Raw genomic sequence first — 20147 nt, 5'->3', positions numbered from 1 at the left:
AGTGATGTATAGTAAGTATAGTGTTCTATATGTCATAACTAAAAATGAAATCATATATACATATAATTCTAAAATAATTTTGTTGAGTAAAAATCATCTTTTTAACATCTAAAAAAAAAATAGAGCACTTGGTATAAAGTATTTTGGCATCTTTTGTGCTTTTGCCTTGTTTGAAGTTGTGATTATACAATAAAAATAATTACATCATGACACAGATATACACTATAATAATATAATATAAAATCTTTGAAAAGACAACAGAACCACACTGACACAACTGCACAACAGTGACAGACTAGGATGCTGCAGGAGAAACACACACAGGCACTTTAAATATTGAAAGCGTACGTTTCCCTTTACTCCATCGTGTACCTGCAAACACCCTTGCTTGTTAAGTGTCCATAGGTGACTTGTTTCTGGGTGAAGTGTGAGTGTATCAAGCAGCGTGTCTCCTGCGGTGCAGTTTGTAGTGATGCAGGAGCTCCTGGTGACTCTTCTTCTGCCTGCTTTTCTTCCTGAGACCAGCAGGCCTCGGGAGATCTCCTCTGGATGAAGGCCTGCTGCTTCCTACGGACAAAAAAACGCACGTGCACATGCAATTAATGCTTGGCTTTTGGCAGCTGAGAACAAGAACGACCAACTGTATTAAAAGCTTGGACTGATGGAAGAGGAGAGAGTCTATAGGATAGTGAAATGATCATAAAAGGGAGGCAGGAAGTGGAGTGAAGTCGACTCATCAATGCCACTGACTTGTTTCACAGTGTGGTCCTTCAAAGCCTTGGCACTGACAGCGGAAGCTCCCTCCGGACAGGATGCAGGTCCCATCATTCATACACGGGTTGGGCTTGCACAAGTTCACCGGCTTTTTAACCTCTAATAGAAAAGGAATGTATCATGAATTAGCCTGTTACCATAAGAGTACAATATTTTGTATAGGTCCCTGATCTTTTCTTCATCAACCAGAGCACAGGCTTGATTATTCTCACCTGAACACAGCATCTGCACCAGCACATCCTCAAAGTACTTGAGGTCCTCGTAGGACGGCACCGCAATCATGTGTTCCTCCATGCCAGCAATCTGCAGCAGCCTGTCCCTCTGTATATCTCCGATGCCGATCACAAACAGCGAAACTCCGTTATCTCTCATCTTCTGAGCCGGAACGACGGCGTCGTCCCCGCCCGAACCGTCTGTCACCACCACCACGGCCTTGTTGACTCCGGGCCGCGCCCCTTTGGCCACGGTCAGGACGTTGGAGTGGATGTGAAGCAGAGCAGCGCCGGTTGAAGCCACTCCGCCCATGTAGTTGGCGCCGTCCACGGCCTTGAGGATGGCGGAACCGCTCTCGTGGGTGTCCAGGTTGAAGACGGTGGTGGCTCTCCGGCTGTAGGACACAAGGGCCACTTGGGTCACGTCGCGGTTGATGTCGAACTGGACGGTGAGGCTGCGCACGAAGTCACGCAGGGTGGCAAAGTTATCCGGGCTGACACCGCCTGAGGCATCCAGGGCAAACACCAGGTCTACTGCTTGGCCCAGACAACCTTAAAAACAGATAGAGAACTCTGTTGTCTAAAATATACATTCAATCCGTACTAGTTGAAATATATAGACCCTAGAAATTAGTTTTTTTTTCTGCAAGATTTATGATTAATCAACATTCATTCAGTCAGAAAAGGGAGATTTTACAGAAATATAGAAATCCTCCACTTTGAATTGCCCTGTTGTTGAAAGGTGCCTTGCCTTCCCTTTTATTTCTAAGGGAGTGCTCGTCAAATTAAGATATTTTCTGCATTTGTTGCATGCATGTCTCCCTCAAAAAGAAAGACAATAGACTAACATGGTATGTCCTTTTGAATTCTAACGACAATTTGCATATTTATTCATGCATTAAGTGGTCGGTAAACCAGTCAGTACCTTGTGTATCCACGCTGCAGATCTTAGCCTTGAGTTCGGGGATCTTGGCACTGAACTCAGGTGGCGTGTAGGTGATCGTCCTCTGGGGATTCCCTGTGATATTATTCAGTTGTCGCCTTAGGGATTCTGGTCCCACTCCTATGAGGAAGATCTCTCTGTCCCGTGCGTATTTAGAGGCCTCGACCACGTCGTCGACGGCAGCGGTGGCGGTGAGCAGCACCACCACGCGGGGCAGGTCGTCCGTGACGTCTGCAAAGACTGCGCTGCTCACAAAGCCGTGACGTGTGACGTACTGAAGAGCCTCGCCCGTCAGGGTCTTGCCTCCGATTGGTTGAAGTGCCTCCAAGACCTTAAGGAGACCCTTCAGGTCCCCTTTGAACTTGTCCACCGGGACCACGACTCTGGTCTCTCCACCAAACACAGCCAGGCCGACTTTACTGGGGCTGTCAGACCCGATCACGGTGCGCAGGAAGCGCTTTAAGAAGGACTTGAGGCGGAGAAAGCCTTCCAAGGTGAGCGTGGCAGAGCCCTCCACCAGGAACAGCAAGTCTACGGAGCAGTCCAGTGATAGAGCAGGAGCTGAGGAGGGATGGGGGGTCAAGTTAGATTGTTTGAGAGATAGCGGGGCCACGCTAATATCCCAGTATTTAGAGAGACAGTGTACAGACCACAGTGAGGGTCTCCCCCATAGCCAGGCGGACACACACAGTGGTAACCCTCTGGACCTTCTGACACACATGTTCCACCATTTTGACACGGCTGAGAGTCACAGGGATCTACAGTACAGTAGAGAGAGAGGGTTATACCGGTACATGTCATCCCAAAGAGAGAATGACAGAGAGAGAACCGTGTTGTTACCTGGACAGATGGTCCGATGACAGACTGTCTGGTGTCTCTTGTACACCTTGTTGTACCTGCAACACACACATTTGGACTATCATGAAATTCACTTGTTTTTCCAGGTTGGAAATTGATTTAAAAAATATATATTTTGTGTAAATGTCTTTTTCCTTTTTCTTTTCTCAAGTAAATGCAATTTCAAATTGGATTGAATTACAGTATTCAAACAGCAGCCCAATGTACTTTAAATTCAGCTTTTAAAAAAAAAAAAAAAGTTGTAATGTACTGCGTAAAGACCAATTAAATTTGCCCTGGCAGGTTCTAACAGAATCACACTTGTTTTTATTAACACCCTCACACTGACGCAGCACATTAACAGATGGGAGTTGCCCTGTGCAACAACCTTCTTGTGGTTGACTGAGCAATGAAAAATATTTGGTTAAAATGCACGGATTGTTTTTCCCAGTCTGACCCAGAATGACACCGGCCTCCTTCTTGATCATAAAGCCGTGAGTCCATCCTTCCCCCCCAAATATCTCCTGGTGATTAAAAGGAAAGTTTGTCTTCTATTTATTGAAATTGTCTGGAATTTTGACGTGAAGAAAGTAGCTATTAAAACGTCTCCACTTTCAGTGATTAGGGGGATTTTCTCTTTAAAGAGCCATCTTATCCATCCATTCTGTGAATGCAGAATTTTTGACTTGAGGCAAAGAAAACAACACATTTGCATGAATCATGCATTTATGTACACTCGCCTGTAGTACGGACAGAGGGATGTGTACGGGGAATAACCCTTGGAGCCTTTCCAACACATGTAATTCCCCATCACCTCTTTCACAGTCTCCAGTGTTTTCCTCTCGCAGGGAAACAACTCCACCTGGCAGCCTGGGGACCAGGACAGGGGGATTGGGGAGGGACAGGTGGGGACAAGAATCGACACAAAAGAAGGAATTTAAGAAGGGGAGAGAGTTTGCAGTTATAATCGCCTCTATTGAAAAAGTGTTGCAGTAGAAGCCCACCTGCAGGCGTGGCATCGCAGACAGAGAAGGCGGTCAGTGTGGTGTACAGGCCATTGACGGCGTCGTAGAAATGCTCGGCGAAGAAGACGTGGCTCTCCATCGGCTCACTGGCCAAATCGTGTAGCTCTTCCCACCTGGAAAACAAAAACGTTTTTTTATTTGAGGCTGCCCTTCAAAAAAAGTGGTTTAATGTGTTATCGTTATCCAACCCTCGAACATGCCTGGGGAAGCGAACGCCCACGACGAACAAGACCACACCCATGTCTTTGAGCTGTGCAGCCGCCTGCAAAACATTGCCCTGTGACCTCCCGTCTGACAAGAGGATGACGATCTGAGCCGCAGTGGAGGCGTTACGACCGCCTGGGAAACCCTTCCTCAGCACGTACTTCAGAGCCAGGCCTGTCTGGGTGCCGCCTCCCCTGGGAATTAAGAGTTTGGACATTTTTTTGATGTTATTGTTGAAAAATGACAGAATATGTACCCTATTAAGAAGCCAGCAGAATTAATATTATTCGCTCTTAGCTTCCTTGAACAGATTTCTGTCAACAACATGTGGTTTCTTAGCTTGTAAGGGCAGATTACAACGCTGGTCTTTTATGCTCCACAATACAAACAACAACAATATCCAGTGACCACCTGTGGTGTACCCCTCTAATCTGAAATTAATTTGTTTTCCTTATCAGGGAGCATTTGCATAACTCCCCATTATGTGCATGTGTGTTTTGCTTTCTCCGCAATTTAACTAAATCATCATGGACGTAAAAGATGATCATGAAGGATCATCCCACCAATCTCTCCAATTCACACCACAATTAAGTCTTTCTGCATCCTAGAACATTATTAGTCTGAGGGTGAAATGGGAGGAGAAAACACACCTGTGAGAAACCTTCTTCAAGTGCTTCTTCAGCTCTTGTTTGGTGTTGTACGCGTCCAGGGCGAACTCCAGCCGAGGAGTGGAACCGAACTGAATCAAGCCGACTCGCACCTGAACGAGGGTGGGATCATGTGAACGATGATTGACATGAGAGAAACAGGGAGAGAGACATACAAAAGAACAGAAAGAAGACAAACCTTGTCTGGTCCAATGTCCAATGCTTCACACAGCTTGATTGCATAGTGTTTGGACCTCTCAAAGCTGCCCTTCCCCACGCTGTAAGAGCCATCCAGGAGGAAGAGGATGTCCATGGCTGCTGAGCACTGCATCACTTCCCACACACACACACACACACACACACACACACACACACACACACACAGTGATGGAAAAGGGCTGACAAAGATAAAGATAGAAAATAATACAGAGACATAATAAGAGAAGAAAAGCGTGAGCGTGCAGGAGCTCATTCTCAGGAGGACACTCACAAAGCCGTGAACGAGCAAAAAGCCTGTTTGTACTTGCTGGTGGCATAAATAGCCGGCGCTGCTGCTGTAATTTTAGAACATGCAGCTGATCGTGAAGATTAGAGCCCATAGAGGCAGGGAGTGTGAGCCGCCTGTCTCCGTAATGGGAAGTCACCTCCAAACACCCTCTACGACGCGGACGTCGGGCTAATAGGACCACCCACGACCTCAAAGGGCTCTTCTTCCACAGTCTTGTCATCTACCTTCCCATGTGCCAAGACTTTTTTTTTTCCACACGTGTGCCTATTAGGTTGTTCTTCTCCCTGCACCGTCTTCTCTCTACTCACTTTCTCCTGCCGAGTTGATCTTTACGATGTTCTCAAGGCTCGTTTGGATCTCCTGCACTGAGGAGCCCTGCTGGACTAGGAGGGACAAACAACACGGAAATCAGACAAATGTGTATGTGCACAGTAGTACCATAACCATAACAATGACACCCAACATACGCAGGTAATGTCTTTTTTGTTTTGTTTTTTCAAGAATAACCCTAAAACCAGTGGCGTGCACAGACATTTTGGGGGGCAGGTGCTCAGTGAAAAATAAGGGCACTTTATGCGGCATGTAGAACTGACGGCTGCCTTATTATGGCAGTGTGAGATTTAAAAAATAAATAAACATTACAGGCACATGTTGAACGTTATATGCTATTGTTTTATTTCCCACAGAGCTGCTCCCCTGGGCTGCCTGCTGTAGCTCCCTTTCTTTTTCCCTTCTTATCCTCTCCTTTCTAGGCATTATGCTGCAATTGGTAAATAAAAAGAGACCAACAATATGAATAAGACTGTTTGGTTATATTTCAACAAGGCACAGGGCTACTTTTTCTGCAGGCAATTGGGTATTGCCTGTTTGTCATTTAGCAAATACATTACTGCAAGTGTTAATTATGTAGGCCTAGCCTAATGTAAACCTACACAATAGCCTACTAAATATTCATCTTAAGTAAGTATACAGATAGATTCACATGCTGTAGGATACCAATGACAAACTCTACTGGTGGTCATCATCATGTCATATCTATTACTGATTTTGGGTAGCGTCTAGCTTGTGAGCAGCCGATAATTTATGCCCAGCTGTGTGGCGTTGAGACCGGCTACTTCACAACAGAGACAAATAAATGCAAGTTGCAGCTTGGCAACTGAGGCGCGTTCACAGTGCTTTTATTTTGAAAATTGACCGGATTGTCTCGTGTTTCTTTGTGTGAAAAAAACGAACTTTCAAAAGGGCACTTGCTTGGTCCAGAGGGCAAGGGCAGGTGCTTTAGCACCACCTAGTGTCTACCTGTGCACGCCACTGCCTAAAACTCTATTGATGTTCATGTTAACTACCTATTTAGTGATAGAATAAAAAAAAAAACCTAAGATTAAATCATAAATGGGATGCTGTTCCTGAAGCCAATACAGTTCGCTGACTCCAACTTGACCCTCTGTGACGGATAATTAAGTAATCACAGCTAATGTGAGTCGACAAGTGAAGAAAACCATTCTTTTGCTCCATTCATTGAAAGGACGTTGCTCTATTCAGGCACACGTACAGCCCAGAGAGGAGCAAGGGGCTATTGGTTTCCTGTCCAGAAGCCCATGTGAACATGCCTTGTTGTCCCTGGTAACCGCGACTGGTCACAGAGGCATTTGTACCCGCATGAAGACGGAGCGCTTGAATGATTTGTACTCGCATCTCCACATTGAACAGATTCCATTCTCTGAGTAAGACAATCTGTCTAGTAAAACTAACTGATAGTTCTTTTGTTAAATTTTGACTAAAACTTAAAATTGTCTGCCACTGACTTCACATTCCTCTTTACAGGGAACATTTAAGTTTAAAATCCACCAGAATCATCAAATAAAAAAATAACGCCTGCTACCCAGAGACCTTTTCTCAATCCCAACCCTTTTATCTGCCCATAATTCCAAAGCCAGTCCATCCTATTAGTCCTTAATATCTGTGAATCAAAACATGGCAGGAAAGAAGCAAGATAACGAGCAAGAATTCTCGGTAGTCGTCGATTTCCAATTGGCACTGATCCCACCGTAATCTAGGAGATACAAAGTATATTCCCTTGAAGTCAAGAGTTTAATCTAGGATCAGCATCCACCCATCTGTGAAATGTAATTTGACAGGCTGAATTATGTGGATATTGACCTGGTGAAGCACCGCAACATGTTATCTGTGTTGTCAGCGCAGGAGGAAAGGGGGGCGTCTTGACGAGGTCTGGTTTGCTCAAGTTCAAAGTCTTAAAATGGCCAGTAATAAATACTTTGCGTGGCGCTAAAGCTGTCATTTTTGAAAACAACTCCGATTATATTGCCCCCACGACTACCGCCTCTCCCCTCAGGCAAATACCGACACTTGGTCCGAGAGGACGACAGACGATACCCATAGAAGCGATGTGAAATTTGACTTGCCTGCAAACAATTTTGAGCACAAGAGGAAATCACCTTTGAGGAGATGGGAATTCTTCAGCGCTGGGAACTTGGCAGGTTTAAGCCGTAAAAATATCTTGTAAAGAATCTCAGGTCGACCAGAAGACACCAACTGAACAATATAATCACTGTATATACGAGAACAATACACTGGCTTCAGTAAAACATTAATATAAAGAACACTAACTTTATAAAAAGGCTAATTTTAAAGTCCTGAGGTGCTAGCTGCATCCAGCTTTAAGCTAGGCTAAGCTAATTGGCTGCTAACTGTCGTGTCATATTTATGTACAGAGAGTGGTATCGATCTTCCCCAAACAAGTTTATTTTCCAAAGTTTCTTTAAATAATAAAATTACTTTTTAATTAGTGAGTTTTTGGGTGTTGGTTGTGAATTGTGTTTCTTTTGGACAGAGCCAGGCTAGGCTAGGCTAACTAGGCTAGGCTACCATGAACAGACCTACACTGCCTGATTGGCTAGCACTAGTTTCATTCATTAGTTTGATCTCCTGTCTTTATGATAGGTTAAGATAAAAAAAAAAAAAACAGGAATTAGGAAAAATATATCTGAATGTTCAAATGTGGATGTTTAAAATGTGGATATTCTCAGCTAAGATAAAAAAAAAACAGTTTGTAAAAATGACTGTCACATATTAGGTATATTTTCTTTGCATATTTTTAAGTGAGCTAACATTAGCAGCCTAATGGGTGCATTGAAAACACTCCAAAAACTGGTTAAATGCTCTGAATACCAGAAAGACACAGAAGGCACTAGTCAACCTGAAACCGAATGCAAAGCGGTAATAAAACCAATCAACCCACCTCGAAGAAGCAGCAGCATGAAGAGGAGGGAGAGATGGATGTGAGGGTGCATGGTGAGATACCTGCAAACATCAACAGAACGGATATATAAGTGTGAGGTTTCATTCAGATCTCATTTCATTTGAATGCCTAATAAAAGGCCAAAATTATAGAACGTCTTTGATGCTTGTTTTAGTATTCTTTTTTTTCCTACAGGAAAACAAGAAGTGTTGTGAAGGGAGGGAAAGTTAAAAATGACAGGACAGAAGTGAAGTGTGGTCAACGTGTTTTCACAGGTAAGTGTGAGTTGAGCCCCGACCCCCGACCTTTCAAACAGGACTGAATGAAGAGATGTTGAATGACTGACAGTGACCTTTATCTCTTCAGAGTTCTGCACATCAGGGTGGTTTGGTTATTGCCCCCCATTTGTCAAATTGGTGTTTTGTCTAGGCGAGAAGGATAAACAATATCAAGATTTAATCTTCTTCCGAAGTGTTTGTTGGGTGAGGAAGTGAGGAGGAATGCTTTTAACAGGTGTGCAGAGATGCAATCAGGGCTGGGAAAGTGGAAAAGTGTTTGGCCTGTATGTCTACCACGCGATCATCCCTGTGTTCCCATGGAAATTGAGTTTGAGCCAGTGTGTTGGCTTATCATTACGAGGGCGTGTGGAGAAATGATCAAGATGCCTCCCTGAGGGACTTCCTGCCTTTCACAACAACTGCACTTGAGGTTGTAATGAATGAAAACTTAAAAGCAGGAAAAAACAAAAAAAACTATTCTGTTGGAATTAATTCAGAATCACACAAGCTGATTTTCAAATTATTGCAGCATGGCCATAATGTATAGTTTATAAATTATTTTAATTGGAGCCAGCAGGTCAAACCATTACCCTCAACAATCTAATGCCATCTCTGTGATACACTAAAAGTACAGTAAACAAAGATTAGTCCAAGGTTTAATTATTCGATCACACAGGTGTACCTGGCTGACTGCTAATTGAGTGAACATCTAAATCAAGAACAACCCCACCTGCCTTATTCTGTATGCTCTCTGCCGGGTTACATACGAAGTCAAGGGGCTGCAGATAAGGTTTGATTAACTCTGTCTGCTGAGAAGCTTGGCCATAATATCCTCTGTGTGTGTGTTGTGGTTGACTCAAGAGGATGGTCGTGCCAGAGAAAGCCTCCCTGCAGGTACAGCTGTGTGGATTTCAGAGACAGAGATAGAATTGTGTGCCTCTCTTTAAGAGGAGCCTGTGCGTCTGCGATACAGATCTGCAGAGCTGACATGCGGTTTGATAAACATCAACAGGGTCCTATTGATGCCCTATTTGTGCGCTGTCTGGTACATCACGAGGACAAGAGATTTCATTACTCGCATGGGGACACACATGCCTATATAAATCACACACACCTGACCAGAATTGGCTCCCGTCAGTGGAGGAACACCTTTGGTTGGAAGTCATCTTGCTTTAAGGACTGATTTCTGATTTGAGATGGATAACTTAAACCTGACAATTTCTGAAGCCACCTTATTAAAAGAAAAAGAAGTAAAGCCCGAGCCATGGATGTTCAGTCTGCTTTGATTTGGTTGGCAGGTTGGAAAGTGTCTCCACTCTCCAGTCTGTAATTATGAAGGAGTGCTTGGTTTTGGAACAACTTCATACAAAAACTCCTAACCTGTACTTCGGGGGGGTGTTTCAAACATTCAAAAAGTTAAAAGTATTTCAGGGTGAGTCACCAGAAACAGCCACTTTTAAAACATCTGAAGTACAAATGTGGAAACTTTTTTTAAACAATGTGACTGTGACTAAAAGCCACACAACTTACTACAACTATTACTATAATTAATGTCCTGGTATGCATTCAAACATGGGGACGTGTAGCACTAACAAGCTGGCAATGACACAGGATGAATAGCCCTGGCCTCCCTTTACATTTCTCAAACCCAATCTCATGGAGCCTAATATAACTTCACAATAACTTTAGGCTCATCCTCATTATCAATGTCTGCAATATACATGACAACACCCCAAATAAAAAGACAACTTTTTACAAAACTTTAAACTGTTTATTTTCTATTCTCTCAAGCTTCCAGCCTGTTATCTTCCAACATCTGCTCTGTGTCCAGGGTGAGGTCAGGTGGGACCAGAGGTTGTGACCCCGACATGAAACAGTAATGTTGTTTGGCTTCTTTTCTAAAGTCTTGTCAGCCTACTCAAGTAGCTACTTAGCAGTTAGATGGAGGAGTTAAGAAAGGCTTTGTGTTGCTCTAGTTTGCTGCAGTTTACCTACTCACTTGTATCATATAGTTATACTTCCACCTCGTCCGTTTTAAATCACACAAAATGGGTGGAAACATAGAAACTGAAAATGAAAGTCCGTCCAAAGCAGGTTCAAAACACCCGACTCTCCAGCCTTTTCCCCGTTCAACGAGCGTCTTCCTTCACTTACCATGCGGTGTTCCGTGTTCACAATCCCGTCAAGTTATTCTTACAGGCGGTAGTCCTAAACCGACAGCTTTAAGTGTCCGCACCGGTATGCTGCGTCTGTCTGCTGCAGAGGCGGAAAGCAGCGACCCCACCTCCTCCTCGCCATGCCCCCCTCAGTTACCTGCTGGTAGGGTCCCATTAGTCCTCCTGTCCTACCGCACAGGAAGTAGGGACAGTGAGCCAAAGGGAGGACCAAAACGGTTCTCATTGCTTCTCTTCTAAGAATTAAAAATTAATATGTATATTTTTTTACTGTAATATTTATAGTATATGTGTATTTGTATGTTATTGAGCACTCAAAATGTTTCCTTCTGCAACAAAAACATTGTATCTGAACTGGAGGGATGTATCATGAGTCCACACACACATTTCGCTGTCACAGAAGTTTTTATATAAAAACTGAAAAACACGTGGAACACAAATCAATCAGAGTGGACATCCCACCTGAACAGGTGATCAGGACTGAACAAAAAGGAACAGCATGCTACACGTACAGGAGACAAACCTGGATAATTGAGGTTAGACATCTTTTGTTTCAGTTTCTCTGACAACTCAAAGTGCATAAAGATTTTTTTTTTTTTTTTTTTAAATGAAAACCTGCAGAACTATTAAAACAGGGAAAGTACAGATGGTTTACCACCGTTTAAAAACATGCAAGCCTTGAACTAAGCAGTGATAAGGGAACAAAATAATAATAATAAAAATAAGGCTAAATTAAAACCTGAATGACAACTTCCGGAATTAAGTGGCAAAATTACAAGCTGGCTGCGTTTGGGGGCAACATTCAGAGTTGTTTTTAAAGAAACATCAGATTTGAACAAGTTTGTCAACAAGAATATAGAAGTTCCAGAATCTTATTTTGTCTGTCCGACTAACTGCGTGATGAGAGAAAGCTGCCGCTGCACCAACTGTTCCAGGTGGTCAATCTGTGAAACGCAACAAAAACATGTTATTCATTTGCACTTCAAAACTGAACGTTTTGGCCAGATGATGCTAAGACGTTCAAAAGATGCTTTCCGAAAGGGTGAAACTAACCTTCGTCATCAGGTTCCGACAGCAGCAGCCAGAAGTCTGAGGATCTGGGATTCAAACAGAGAGCAAAGTGAATGCTATACAATCCCGATCATTCGGCAGTCACCGATCTTAATTCTGGTTTAAAAGCATAAATACCATTCGTTCTTGTAATTTTGCATGGAGGCTCCATTTGCTCAATAATCTTCTTAACTGGATCATCTGAAAACCAAATATCATTACAACTGCTGCTTGGTTTCAGTACTTATTATACCTGATGAGCCATCGTTATATAAATAATCATTCCTTGCTGCTCTTCTTTCCTGCATTTTAACTAAATTAAGCACTGAAAAAGCAAAGCAATACCACGCATACCGTAAATTGTGACAATATAAAAAAATATGCCTGATTTGGTGGCTATTTAGTTGAATTCATGATGCAATAGTAAAGTGACAAAACATTCACACCGTGATTGTGAGTTGACCAACCATTGGAGGTCGCAGCAGAAGTGTTTTTCTTGGGCTCGGGAGTCTGGGACGGCGGCTCTGGTGCTACGATTCGGCTGGTGGTAGCTGCTGTGTTTTCCAGCCCCTTTTGGACTTTAGGTACGGACGTGGGCAGGGGGCGGTCACGTACAACTGTGTTGCTGGCAGTAGATGTGCTGCTGACAGTTTGCTCAGCCTTCTGAGTGGCGGATGGGCAAGCATTACTTTTGGCCTGGGCCTGTAGTGCATCCAAGATCATGGTGCTGATGTGTCCCCCGCCCTTCTCAGCAGGAAGACTGAACGAAAGCACGTTAGCAGAGCCATTGAAGGACTTGACGGTGGCGAGGGCGCTATTCAACAGCAGGGTTTGAAACATCTGCTGTATTTCCTCTGGAAAATCTGCAGGGAAGTGTTCTCGACCTAGGAACGAAGTGGGAGGAAGTATAAGAGCAGTTACAAATAATACACTTGTGGTGTGAAATATATATATTTTTAAAATCAGTAATAATGACAGCCATTCTGCCTCACCAGCGAGGGTGCAACGAGTGATCTGAAAGGGGAGCTTCAGCAGGTGCGTGGGGATGGGCAAGATACGGGAGAATGGCACCTTCTCTGCGTTGCAGTAATCTGCATAGATGACACTCGCTTCAGTCTCGCCGACCTCCAGGATCACCGCGCGGTACCAGTTATTGTCTCCTGAAAATCAAAGTGAGCCCCAGCAGATGCTAATTATATGTTGCGACAGGGAAATCCATTTACTTTCATGTCACAACCTACCTTTTTTTTTTGGTAATTTCTCTACTTTGACCTTGTGTATTCATGCATCTATTTGTGCAATTACAAAATTGTGTTGCTCATTAGGGTTCAAGTCATTATTGAAAAGCTTGATTGCAGCTTTTAAGAGATTACAGAGGACTCTACCTATGCAGCTGTCCTTTAAAATGGACGAAGCTTTACCAGCTACAAACCTAAACACAGCACTGAAAACCCCATTAAAAACGGACCCTGTTGTTAGCCGAGCTGCGGAATGCATGCCAGGCTATAGTCTCCTACTTACATACTGTGTTTAAAGAAGAATGGCTCAGACGCTCAGCAGCACGCGCGCTGTGTAATTACATCGACTAGCAGACACCAAATTACCAGCTTAAGTCTGCAGGGGCAACAACTGCAGGTGGGGTCTCAAGAACAGCCAGCGAGCCTACATTAAACCTGGAGGGGACGATGATAGTAGGAATTCATGGTGGCTGATTGTATGTGTGTTTCCTCTGAGTGTAATAGCTCAATGATTGATCAGCTGGTCTGTCCTCATGCTTGCCTGCAATCATTAAATGATACATGGGAATGATACTGTCCAAGCGATGAGGTTTCCCCCAACTGACAGTATCCATTAACTCTGGATGCAATTTCCTCTCCTGTTTTTAAGCAAAAAAGCTAAATATAACAAACTTTATTAGCTACTGTGCACTTAATACCGTTCTAATTGTGTTCTCTATTTTAAATGTATTTCTCAATATCATTAGCACATGAAACTACATTAAATCAGAAGCTTGCTCACATAACCATTCACTTGTAATTTGCCTGTGTGACACCTCATGGTTTTAAGGGGTCATGCCAATGCTTCCAAACACACACAACTAGCCTTGCTCAATCACAATTTATGTCTCTCTGGCAATGTGACAGAAAGTCCAGAGATTAATGTTAACCTCTGTACGTTTTTATCCTTTTATTAGGTATTTATGTAATAATAGGCGTTCCTCACCAGAGAACTGGGCACAGCAGGCCGCACCGGGAGCTGGTCTGCTAAGGACAGTGGAGGATAAAGAGGCCTGAATCTTGCTGCAGTAGGCAGCCAGCTCCATCATCACCTCCTGAAGCTTCTGCTGGTCGACTGCACAACAACACACAGCGATTACAACAGGGAGGAGTATAACATGTTTACGATTTGTGATTCTTCTTATGACAGACAGGGACAAAAAGCGAGTGTTCTGACCCAGACTGGGGCTGAGCAGGTAGAAGAGTGAAGGAGTGGTGGCGGCTGCAATGCAAGGCTGAAATGAGTCATTGAGAGGCAGCTCCACCGTCTTCCAGTCCACTGGGAAAGATGGCGCTGAAACAACATAACTCAAAATTTCAACGGGGCTCCTCAAAACATCAAGACATGGCATTGCATCTTTCGGACATATGCACTCTCACTGACCTTCTGATTGCACTGAAGTAGGCCCCTCACTTGGTATCTCCTTGGAAATAGCTCCCGTTTGGTTGGAAGCATGCGCATGCATTTGGCTGAGCCCATTTTCCTGCGTTTTCTCTTGGTGTTTGTGTCCAGACTTTGTGGTTGCCTGCGTCTCTGTGGGAATTGCTCCAGGAACTTTGGCTAGTTGCTCGGTAACGAGGGCAGTTGCCACATTCTGCCCTCTGCCCTGCAGCTCCAAACCGTAGCCTTGTTCAGTGACAGAAAGGACACGTGCAGACAGCTGCTGGCCATCCACCAGAGTCTGGAACCAGAGCAGGGCTTCACTGCTCCACTCTGATCCCAGGGGCTCCACACCTGAGACCAAGCATAGGAACTTATAACTACATGTAAAAACTAATAATTAAAAAGAAATCGAACAATAAATCTTTTGTTATGTTCATTTGTGCAAAATTTGAGTGTTTGGGCAGCTACACTGAAGAAATGCTCTCCCAATGATAACACTCATTACTTACATTACAAAAAATGACTATGAACTTTCACCCTCCCTCCCTCCTTCTTACACACTAAGATTCTCTCACACACTACCTGTGAGCCAGCAGCGAATTGCCTGGAAGGGTAGAGTCAGGAGTTGGGGTGTAATGGCACGAAGGTGGTTCTGTTCCACCTTCATGGTATAACCATAGTCCACAAAGTTTACAGACACCAATTCAGACACCTCGTTTACCATAGCTCGATACCACTCTCCATCACCTGGGGAGCAGAAGGCACATTATTTACAACGAAACCCCCAAAATGACAAAAGAAAAAATAAATAAATAATTTAATTATTATTATTATTATTATTAAGAAATAGTTCCATGTGTCAACAGATCATTTGTTCAACTTCCAGATGACATTCACAATTGTCAACAACCAATCAATAACTTGTTTAGTGAGTTACTTGATTTAAGTTCTGACTTAAACCTCGTGATTTTGTCTCAGTCTGAAGAGTGACAAGTAATTAAACTCACCAGGAAACATGGCACAACAGGGCTCCCCCACTTTGGGCACAAAAGGTGATACCTTTGCTTCACAATGCCGTTTCAACTCAGTCCCCAGCTCTATCAGCTGCTGATGGTCTGACAAACACACAAATGCATGAAATTAAAAAAAGGTTGCATTAATGTATCCAAAACATAGAAATCTTATGTGGACATCTGAAATGATCATAACCTTGGTATAATATAATCCAATCTACAGCCCTCTGGTCAAAAGAAACACTACCTGTTGGATTGTTGATGCGGCAGTAAAACTCCCAAGGGTTCTCCACGACACTGGCTAGCAGTGCCACTGTCTGGCCGTCACGGGGAAGCTCAGTACACGACCACACCAGAGGCTCAGGGGCTGGAGTAGACACTGAGGAGATCATTCAAACACAAAAACATAATGGTCATACTGTCTTCCCACGTTTTTTTTCCCTTTACAGCCGAAATATAAAGATAGTCATAAAAGTTTTGGTACATTTAATGACTTCAATTAGATTTCAATTAACATAACATTACTGGAATAGTAATTTCCATTATTATACACTAAAAAAGGAACAACCATTGCTTCAACCCCCCCTATATTTTAGAAAGAACTTGAAATCATTTTCATTTCAGACATTTCCCACCATCTGGTTCCAAAGCAGGAGTTGCTCTCTGCTCAGCCTGCTGGTCACTGCTGGTTGGAACTGAAGCAGGTGCAGCGAAACCAGCAGAGGTCAACAGCTCTGCTACATTGGCCTGAGGATCACTGGACTCATCAATCATGGTCACCAAAGCCTTGCCCTTGTGCGCTGCCTGGATCTCAATACGCAGTATTCGGTTCGATACCCTTCGCTGCAGAGCCAGCAGGCAGTCCTGTGACCAGCTCTCGCCAACAGGCTGAACCCCTGGAAAGGAGCCCAGTAACAGATGCTTTAGAGGGTGTGAAAGGCAACTTGTTTTGGGAAGACGTGTGCATTTTCAAGTTTAAGTAAAATTTACTAAACTCTTAGCAGTTTGCCAAACCAAAAAATGTAGCATGTAATAAATGTATAGAGTGAAGCCAAAGCAACCTCCTAGTGAATAACTGTCCAGTTTGAATAGATTTATTTTGAAACACTACAGAATAAAAGGAAAGGAAACCAATTAAGGAATATGTAGGCCTGTGACTCTAAAGCAGATCTGCCAAATACACTTTGGTTAAGTTCAAACCTGCTAGACCACAAGGCATAGCCTGCATGGGGAGGGTCAGTAATGAAGTGCTGATAGGCTGCAGGTGGCCTAAATCCACTTCCTCCGAGTTGCCAAAATCAAGGTAGCCGACACAGACGCGCTTCTCTGATGAATATGCCAGAACTTTAGCTCTGTACCACTGTTTGTCTTCTGGAAGAAGCATACGCATGTCAGAGCTTAGGTTGTTGTATTCAGAGGATTTAAAGGATGATATATATTTAATATGTACGTATGTGTTTTACCTGAGAACTGGGCACAGCAAACTGTGCCGGGGGCCGGTCTGAAGTTCTGAGGAGCTGGGACCTGAGAGCATTGTTCCCTCAGCTTCAACTGCAACTCCTGGATCATTCCTGTAAACCAAAAGCTCTCACGTAAAAAGATTAATTCCAAAGTCCACGGGTTTAAGCTGCGTGTACCAGTTCCATTACGACCTACCGGCATTCTCCACCTTCTGTATGATCATTTCATTGGGCGACTGAATGTGTGTGATCACGACAGCGAAGGAGTCACCCATTGCCTGTGTCAGTGGCTCTGGTGGCCGAGCCCAGGTGTTGTCATCCATCCCACTAGAGAGGCGCTTGAAGTTTTCCAAGGATGCACTCACCATGGCATCTGAGGAAAATCAACCTTTTATTACATTAATTAATATTCAGCAAACTGTAGCACAATAGGGATGTATAGTGATTCTCTGCAGCTTTGTCCCGTATGTCACAGCCCTGGTGTGTAGTCTTGATTTCAGATCGGACGGTTCGTTACATATGGCTTACTTATATCTTGCTGAGTTGGTGCTATGTTGACTTCTTCCTCTGCTGCATAACCATGCTCAAGGAGAAATGTGCTCAACTTCTTTCCTAAAAGACACAGGGAGAGAGTTGACTTTATGGCTTTAATTAACCATTAATTGTTTTTTGTTAAATCATGATTTTCAGCATTCCATTTTCTTTATAACCTACCCATTGAAAACAGGATATCCACAGCTTGGATACGACTATTTTCTATGGATTCCACCAGCCGAACAGTCACAACCCTGCCAGCCAACAGCTGTTTCACTGACAAACAGCACTCGCCTGACCAGTTGTCGGCTGCTGGCACCAGCCCAGTGATACGGCACTCCATTGCCTGGAAGTAATAGATCCAAGTGCTAGTGTCACCACGCCAGCTGTTAAGACGCCACAAACTGTCAGCGTGAATGTTATGTAGTTGGAGTGTATTATTGAGATTATGCACTCACGCATGGACAAAACGGCTGGATGTTAGCAGCCAGGGGCTTGATCCTGTCCACGGGGACATCCTCTTCATTGCCAAAGTCAATATAAAGGATATTAGCGGTCTTCTGATCAGCAGTGATAGTTTGGACCAGGCCTCGGTACCAGTTCTAGCCACAAATAACAGAGGCAAACACACAGTGGCACAGTTAAGGAATGAGTAAATATTAAAATACGACTGCATTTTAAAATGTATGTCTCCTGTCAACGTGCTTGAGCCGGCCTCTGCTTACCAGATCACAGGAGAACTGAACCGCGCAAACCTCTCCAACATGGGGAACATACGTCGTCACTGTCGGGCAGCTGTACGTTTTCTGAAGCTCTGTGCTGATGTTTTGCAGAGCTTCCTGCAGCTCAGGGCTTTGGACGAGAATGAAAAACCTGCCAGGGTTGTAGAACTCTACAACAGATGCCTAAAAACCACACACAGTTACGACAAAAAGACTGTTTTTAATAAGATTGGCTATACGAGTCTTTACAGATGAGGCAAATTGGGTATGTTGTACCTGAATGTCTGTTCCCTTGATGATTTTAGTCATATGCAAGTCCTTCAAATAGACCCTCTGGAGGCTGGATGCATCAACCCGCTTCAATAGACAAAGACGGTTAAACCCATTACATTGGATAATTTCAAATCATTAAAATGTCACTCTGAACGTCTTCTCTTGTATAAGAAGATCTTAAAATCACTGCAATTACCTTAGACTCAAGCAGGCCTCCTGTCACTGGTGAAGCAGTGGTTTCTTTAGGTATCTCTCTTTGATTAAAAGAAACAAGTGAGTGAACGTTATCTATCAGACATTAGTGGTGAATCATACAGATTGTCTTTTGTTGGAATATGTTAAAAATAAAAAATCATCACAGCTGAAGGAGGTATTCAGGGTTGGCCCTAGCTTACTTTGCAGGTTCTGGGTCAATGGACTTGCACATGTGTCTGTGTGCCTTCCAGTCTTCTGTCTGACATGCCACGGAGCAGTAAGGCGTCTTCTTGCAGCGCTTGCAGCGAAAATGCCCTGTCAAGAGAATACATGTTAATTAGAAACTTTAAAACAAAAATATGCACTGATGTTCACAAAAAAACAAGAGGAAACATGTTGCATACCATACACCATAGTGTCAAGATACATTTAAAATCAATACATAAAAAGGCAAGGCACATTCCAGGAATTTTTCTTTATACTGACACATTTCTAAATGAAGTTATTAAATCTTGCATTTAATTTTCCTTCATCATTGACAAGCCTCTCAATTATACCTTTCACAACAAAGCATCTTGTCAAAGAGATGCACTAATTCCTCACACCAATGTAACCTAACCTCAAGAGCTAGTCATTATTAATTAAAAAAAATGTAATGTTTTATGAAAAATCAACTTAAACGGGATTTCTGGATAACATCAAGCTCTTAAACTGCATCGTAAACTGCAACTGCCACTGTGAGGTGTGGGACGAGGAATTGTGACTTTAATATTACCTTGCTGACCACAGTAGTTGCAGAAGTATACAGTCAGTGCTGGTGGTATGGATCCTAATACCTAGGAAAACAGAAAGAAAGTTTAAACTTTAAAAAGGAAAACACCTAGACTTCAGCCAATGATGAAGAAATGCAAATGTGTTACATACTGCAGACAGATCCCTGCTGACTGGTGCTTGTTTAGAGTCTGCAAAAAGAAAAAAAGAAAATGGTAACATGGTGAAATATAAGGTGCGTAACGTTACATGTTAGCTCACGATATTACCATGCTCAATGATTAACATTGCTGTTATTTTACTGTGCGCCTGCTACAGTTGTCCAAATTAGAAAACACAGCGGGTATGACATGCATTCAGTACGTGGTTCCGACAGTGATGGCCTTGATTTACCGTCTCCAATGGCGCTTGCCGCGGGGCTCACGGGCGCTACATCCGGGTAAGGTCTCGGTGCAGGCGGCCTCGGGATGCAAAGAGCCATGGGGCTCGACGACGGTTTCCTCAAAGGCAGGTTAGGTCGGACCAGTTGTGGAGCAAATGAGCGGTACATGGCGGCAGCTGCCAACGTCAAACACTTTAATGTAACATAATGATAGCGTGGAAGCTG

The 20147-nt window shown here is 43.5% G+C and overlaps 2 protein-coding genes across 2 annotated transcripts; both read right to left on the bottom strand.

Moving 5' to 3' along the window:
• Positions 1-22: 22 nt before the first annotated feature.
• On the bottom strand, positions 23-10972 carry vwa2 (von Willebrand factor A domain containing 2). The gene is made up of 14 exons (XM_084040038.1): positions 10842-10972; positions 8410-8471; positions 5459-5533; positions 4842-4975; positions 4646-4755; positions 3992-4189; positions 3771-3904; positions 3507-3636; positions 2770-2825; positions 2580-2687; positions 1912-2490; positions 987-1538; positions 751-873; positions 23-567 (listed from the first exon to the last, which is right to left on the bottom strand). Exons 2-14 carry the CDS (start codon positions 8459-8461, stop codon positions 437-439), a joined length of 2382 nt encoding a protein of 793 aa, XP_083896164.1. The 5' UTR covers positions 8462-8471; positions 10842-10972; the 3' UTR covers positions 23-436.
• A 495-nt stretch (positions 10973-11467) lies between these two features.
• On the bottom strand, positions 11468-20090 carry tdrd1 (tudor domain containing 1; the record flags this gene model as incomplete). Its single annotated transcript, XM_084002175.1, has 25 exons — positions 11468-11805; positions 11915-11958; positions 12050-12112; positions 12358-12795; positions 12904-13071; positions 14135-14263; positions 14366-14482; positions 14573-14923; positions 15155-15319; positions 15580-15687; positions 15833-15964; positions 16221-16481; positions 16786-16956; positions 17049-17156; positions 17242-17418; positions 17574-17657; positions 17760-17925; positions 18038-18181; positions 18305-18484; positions 18578-18658; positions 18771-18828; positions 18970-19084; positions 19545-19605; positions 19694-19731; positions 19934-20090. 25 exons carry the CDS (start codon positions 20088-20090, stop codon positions 11734-11736), a joined length of 3588 nt encoding a protein of 1195 aa, XP_083858301.1. The 3' UTR covers positions 11468-11733.
• Between the last annotated feature and the right edge of the window lie 57 nt (positions 20091-20147).

The sequence above is a fragment of the Eutrigla gurnardus genome (genome assembly GCF_963514095.1).
Source record: "Eutrigla gurnardus genome assembly, chromosome: 22".
Classification (NCBI taxonomy): Eukaryota; Metazoa; Chordata; class Actinopteri; order Perciformes; family Triglidae; genus Eutrigla; species Eutrigla gurnardus.
This window is presented reverse-complemented; position numbering and strand designations above follow the sequence as displayed.

Excerpts from the sequence above, each read along its gene's own strand:
- vwa2 (XM_084040038.1), bottom strand. The coding sequence starts at position 8,461 with ATGCACCCTCACATCCATCTCTCCCTCCTCTTCATGCTGCTGCTTCTT. Across the intron at positions 2,688-2,769 it reads TCATCGGACCATCTGTCCAG|ATCCCTGTGACTCTCAGCCG; the intron begins GTAACAACACGG and ends ACTGTACTGTAG. Across the intron at positions 2,491-2,579 it reads TGGGGGAGACCCTCACTGTG|CTCCTGCTCTATCACTGGAC; the intron begins GTCTGTACACTG and ends ATCCCTCCTCAG.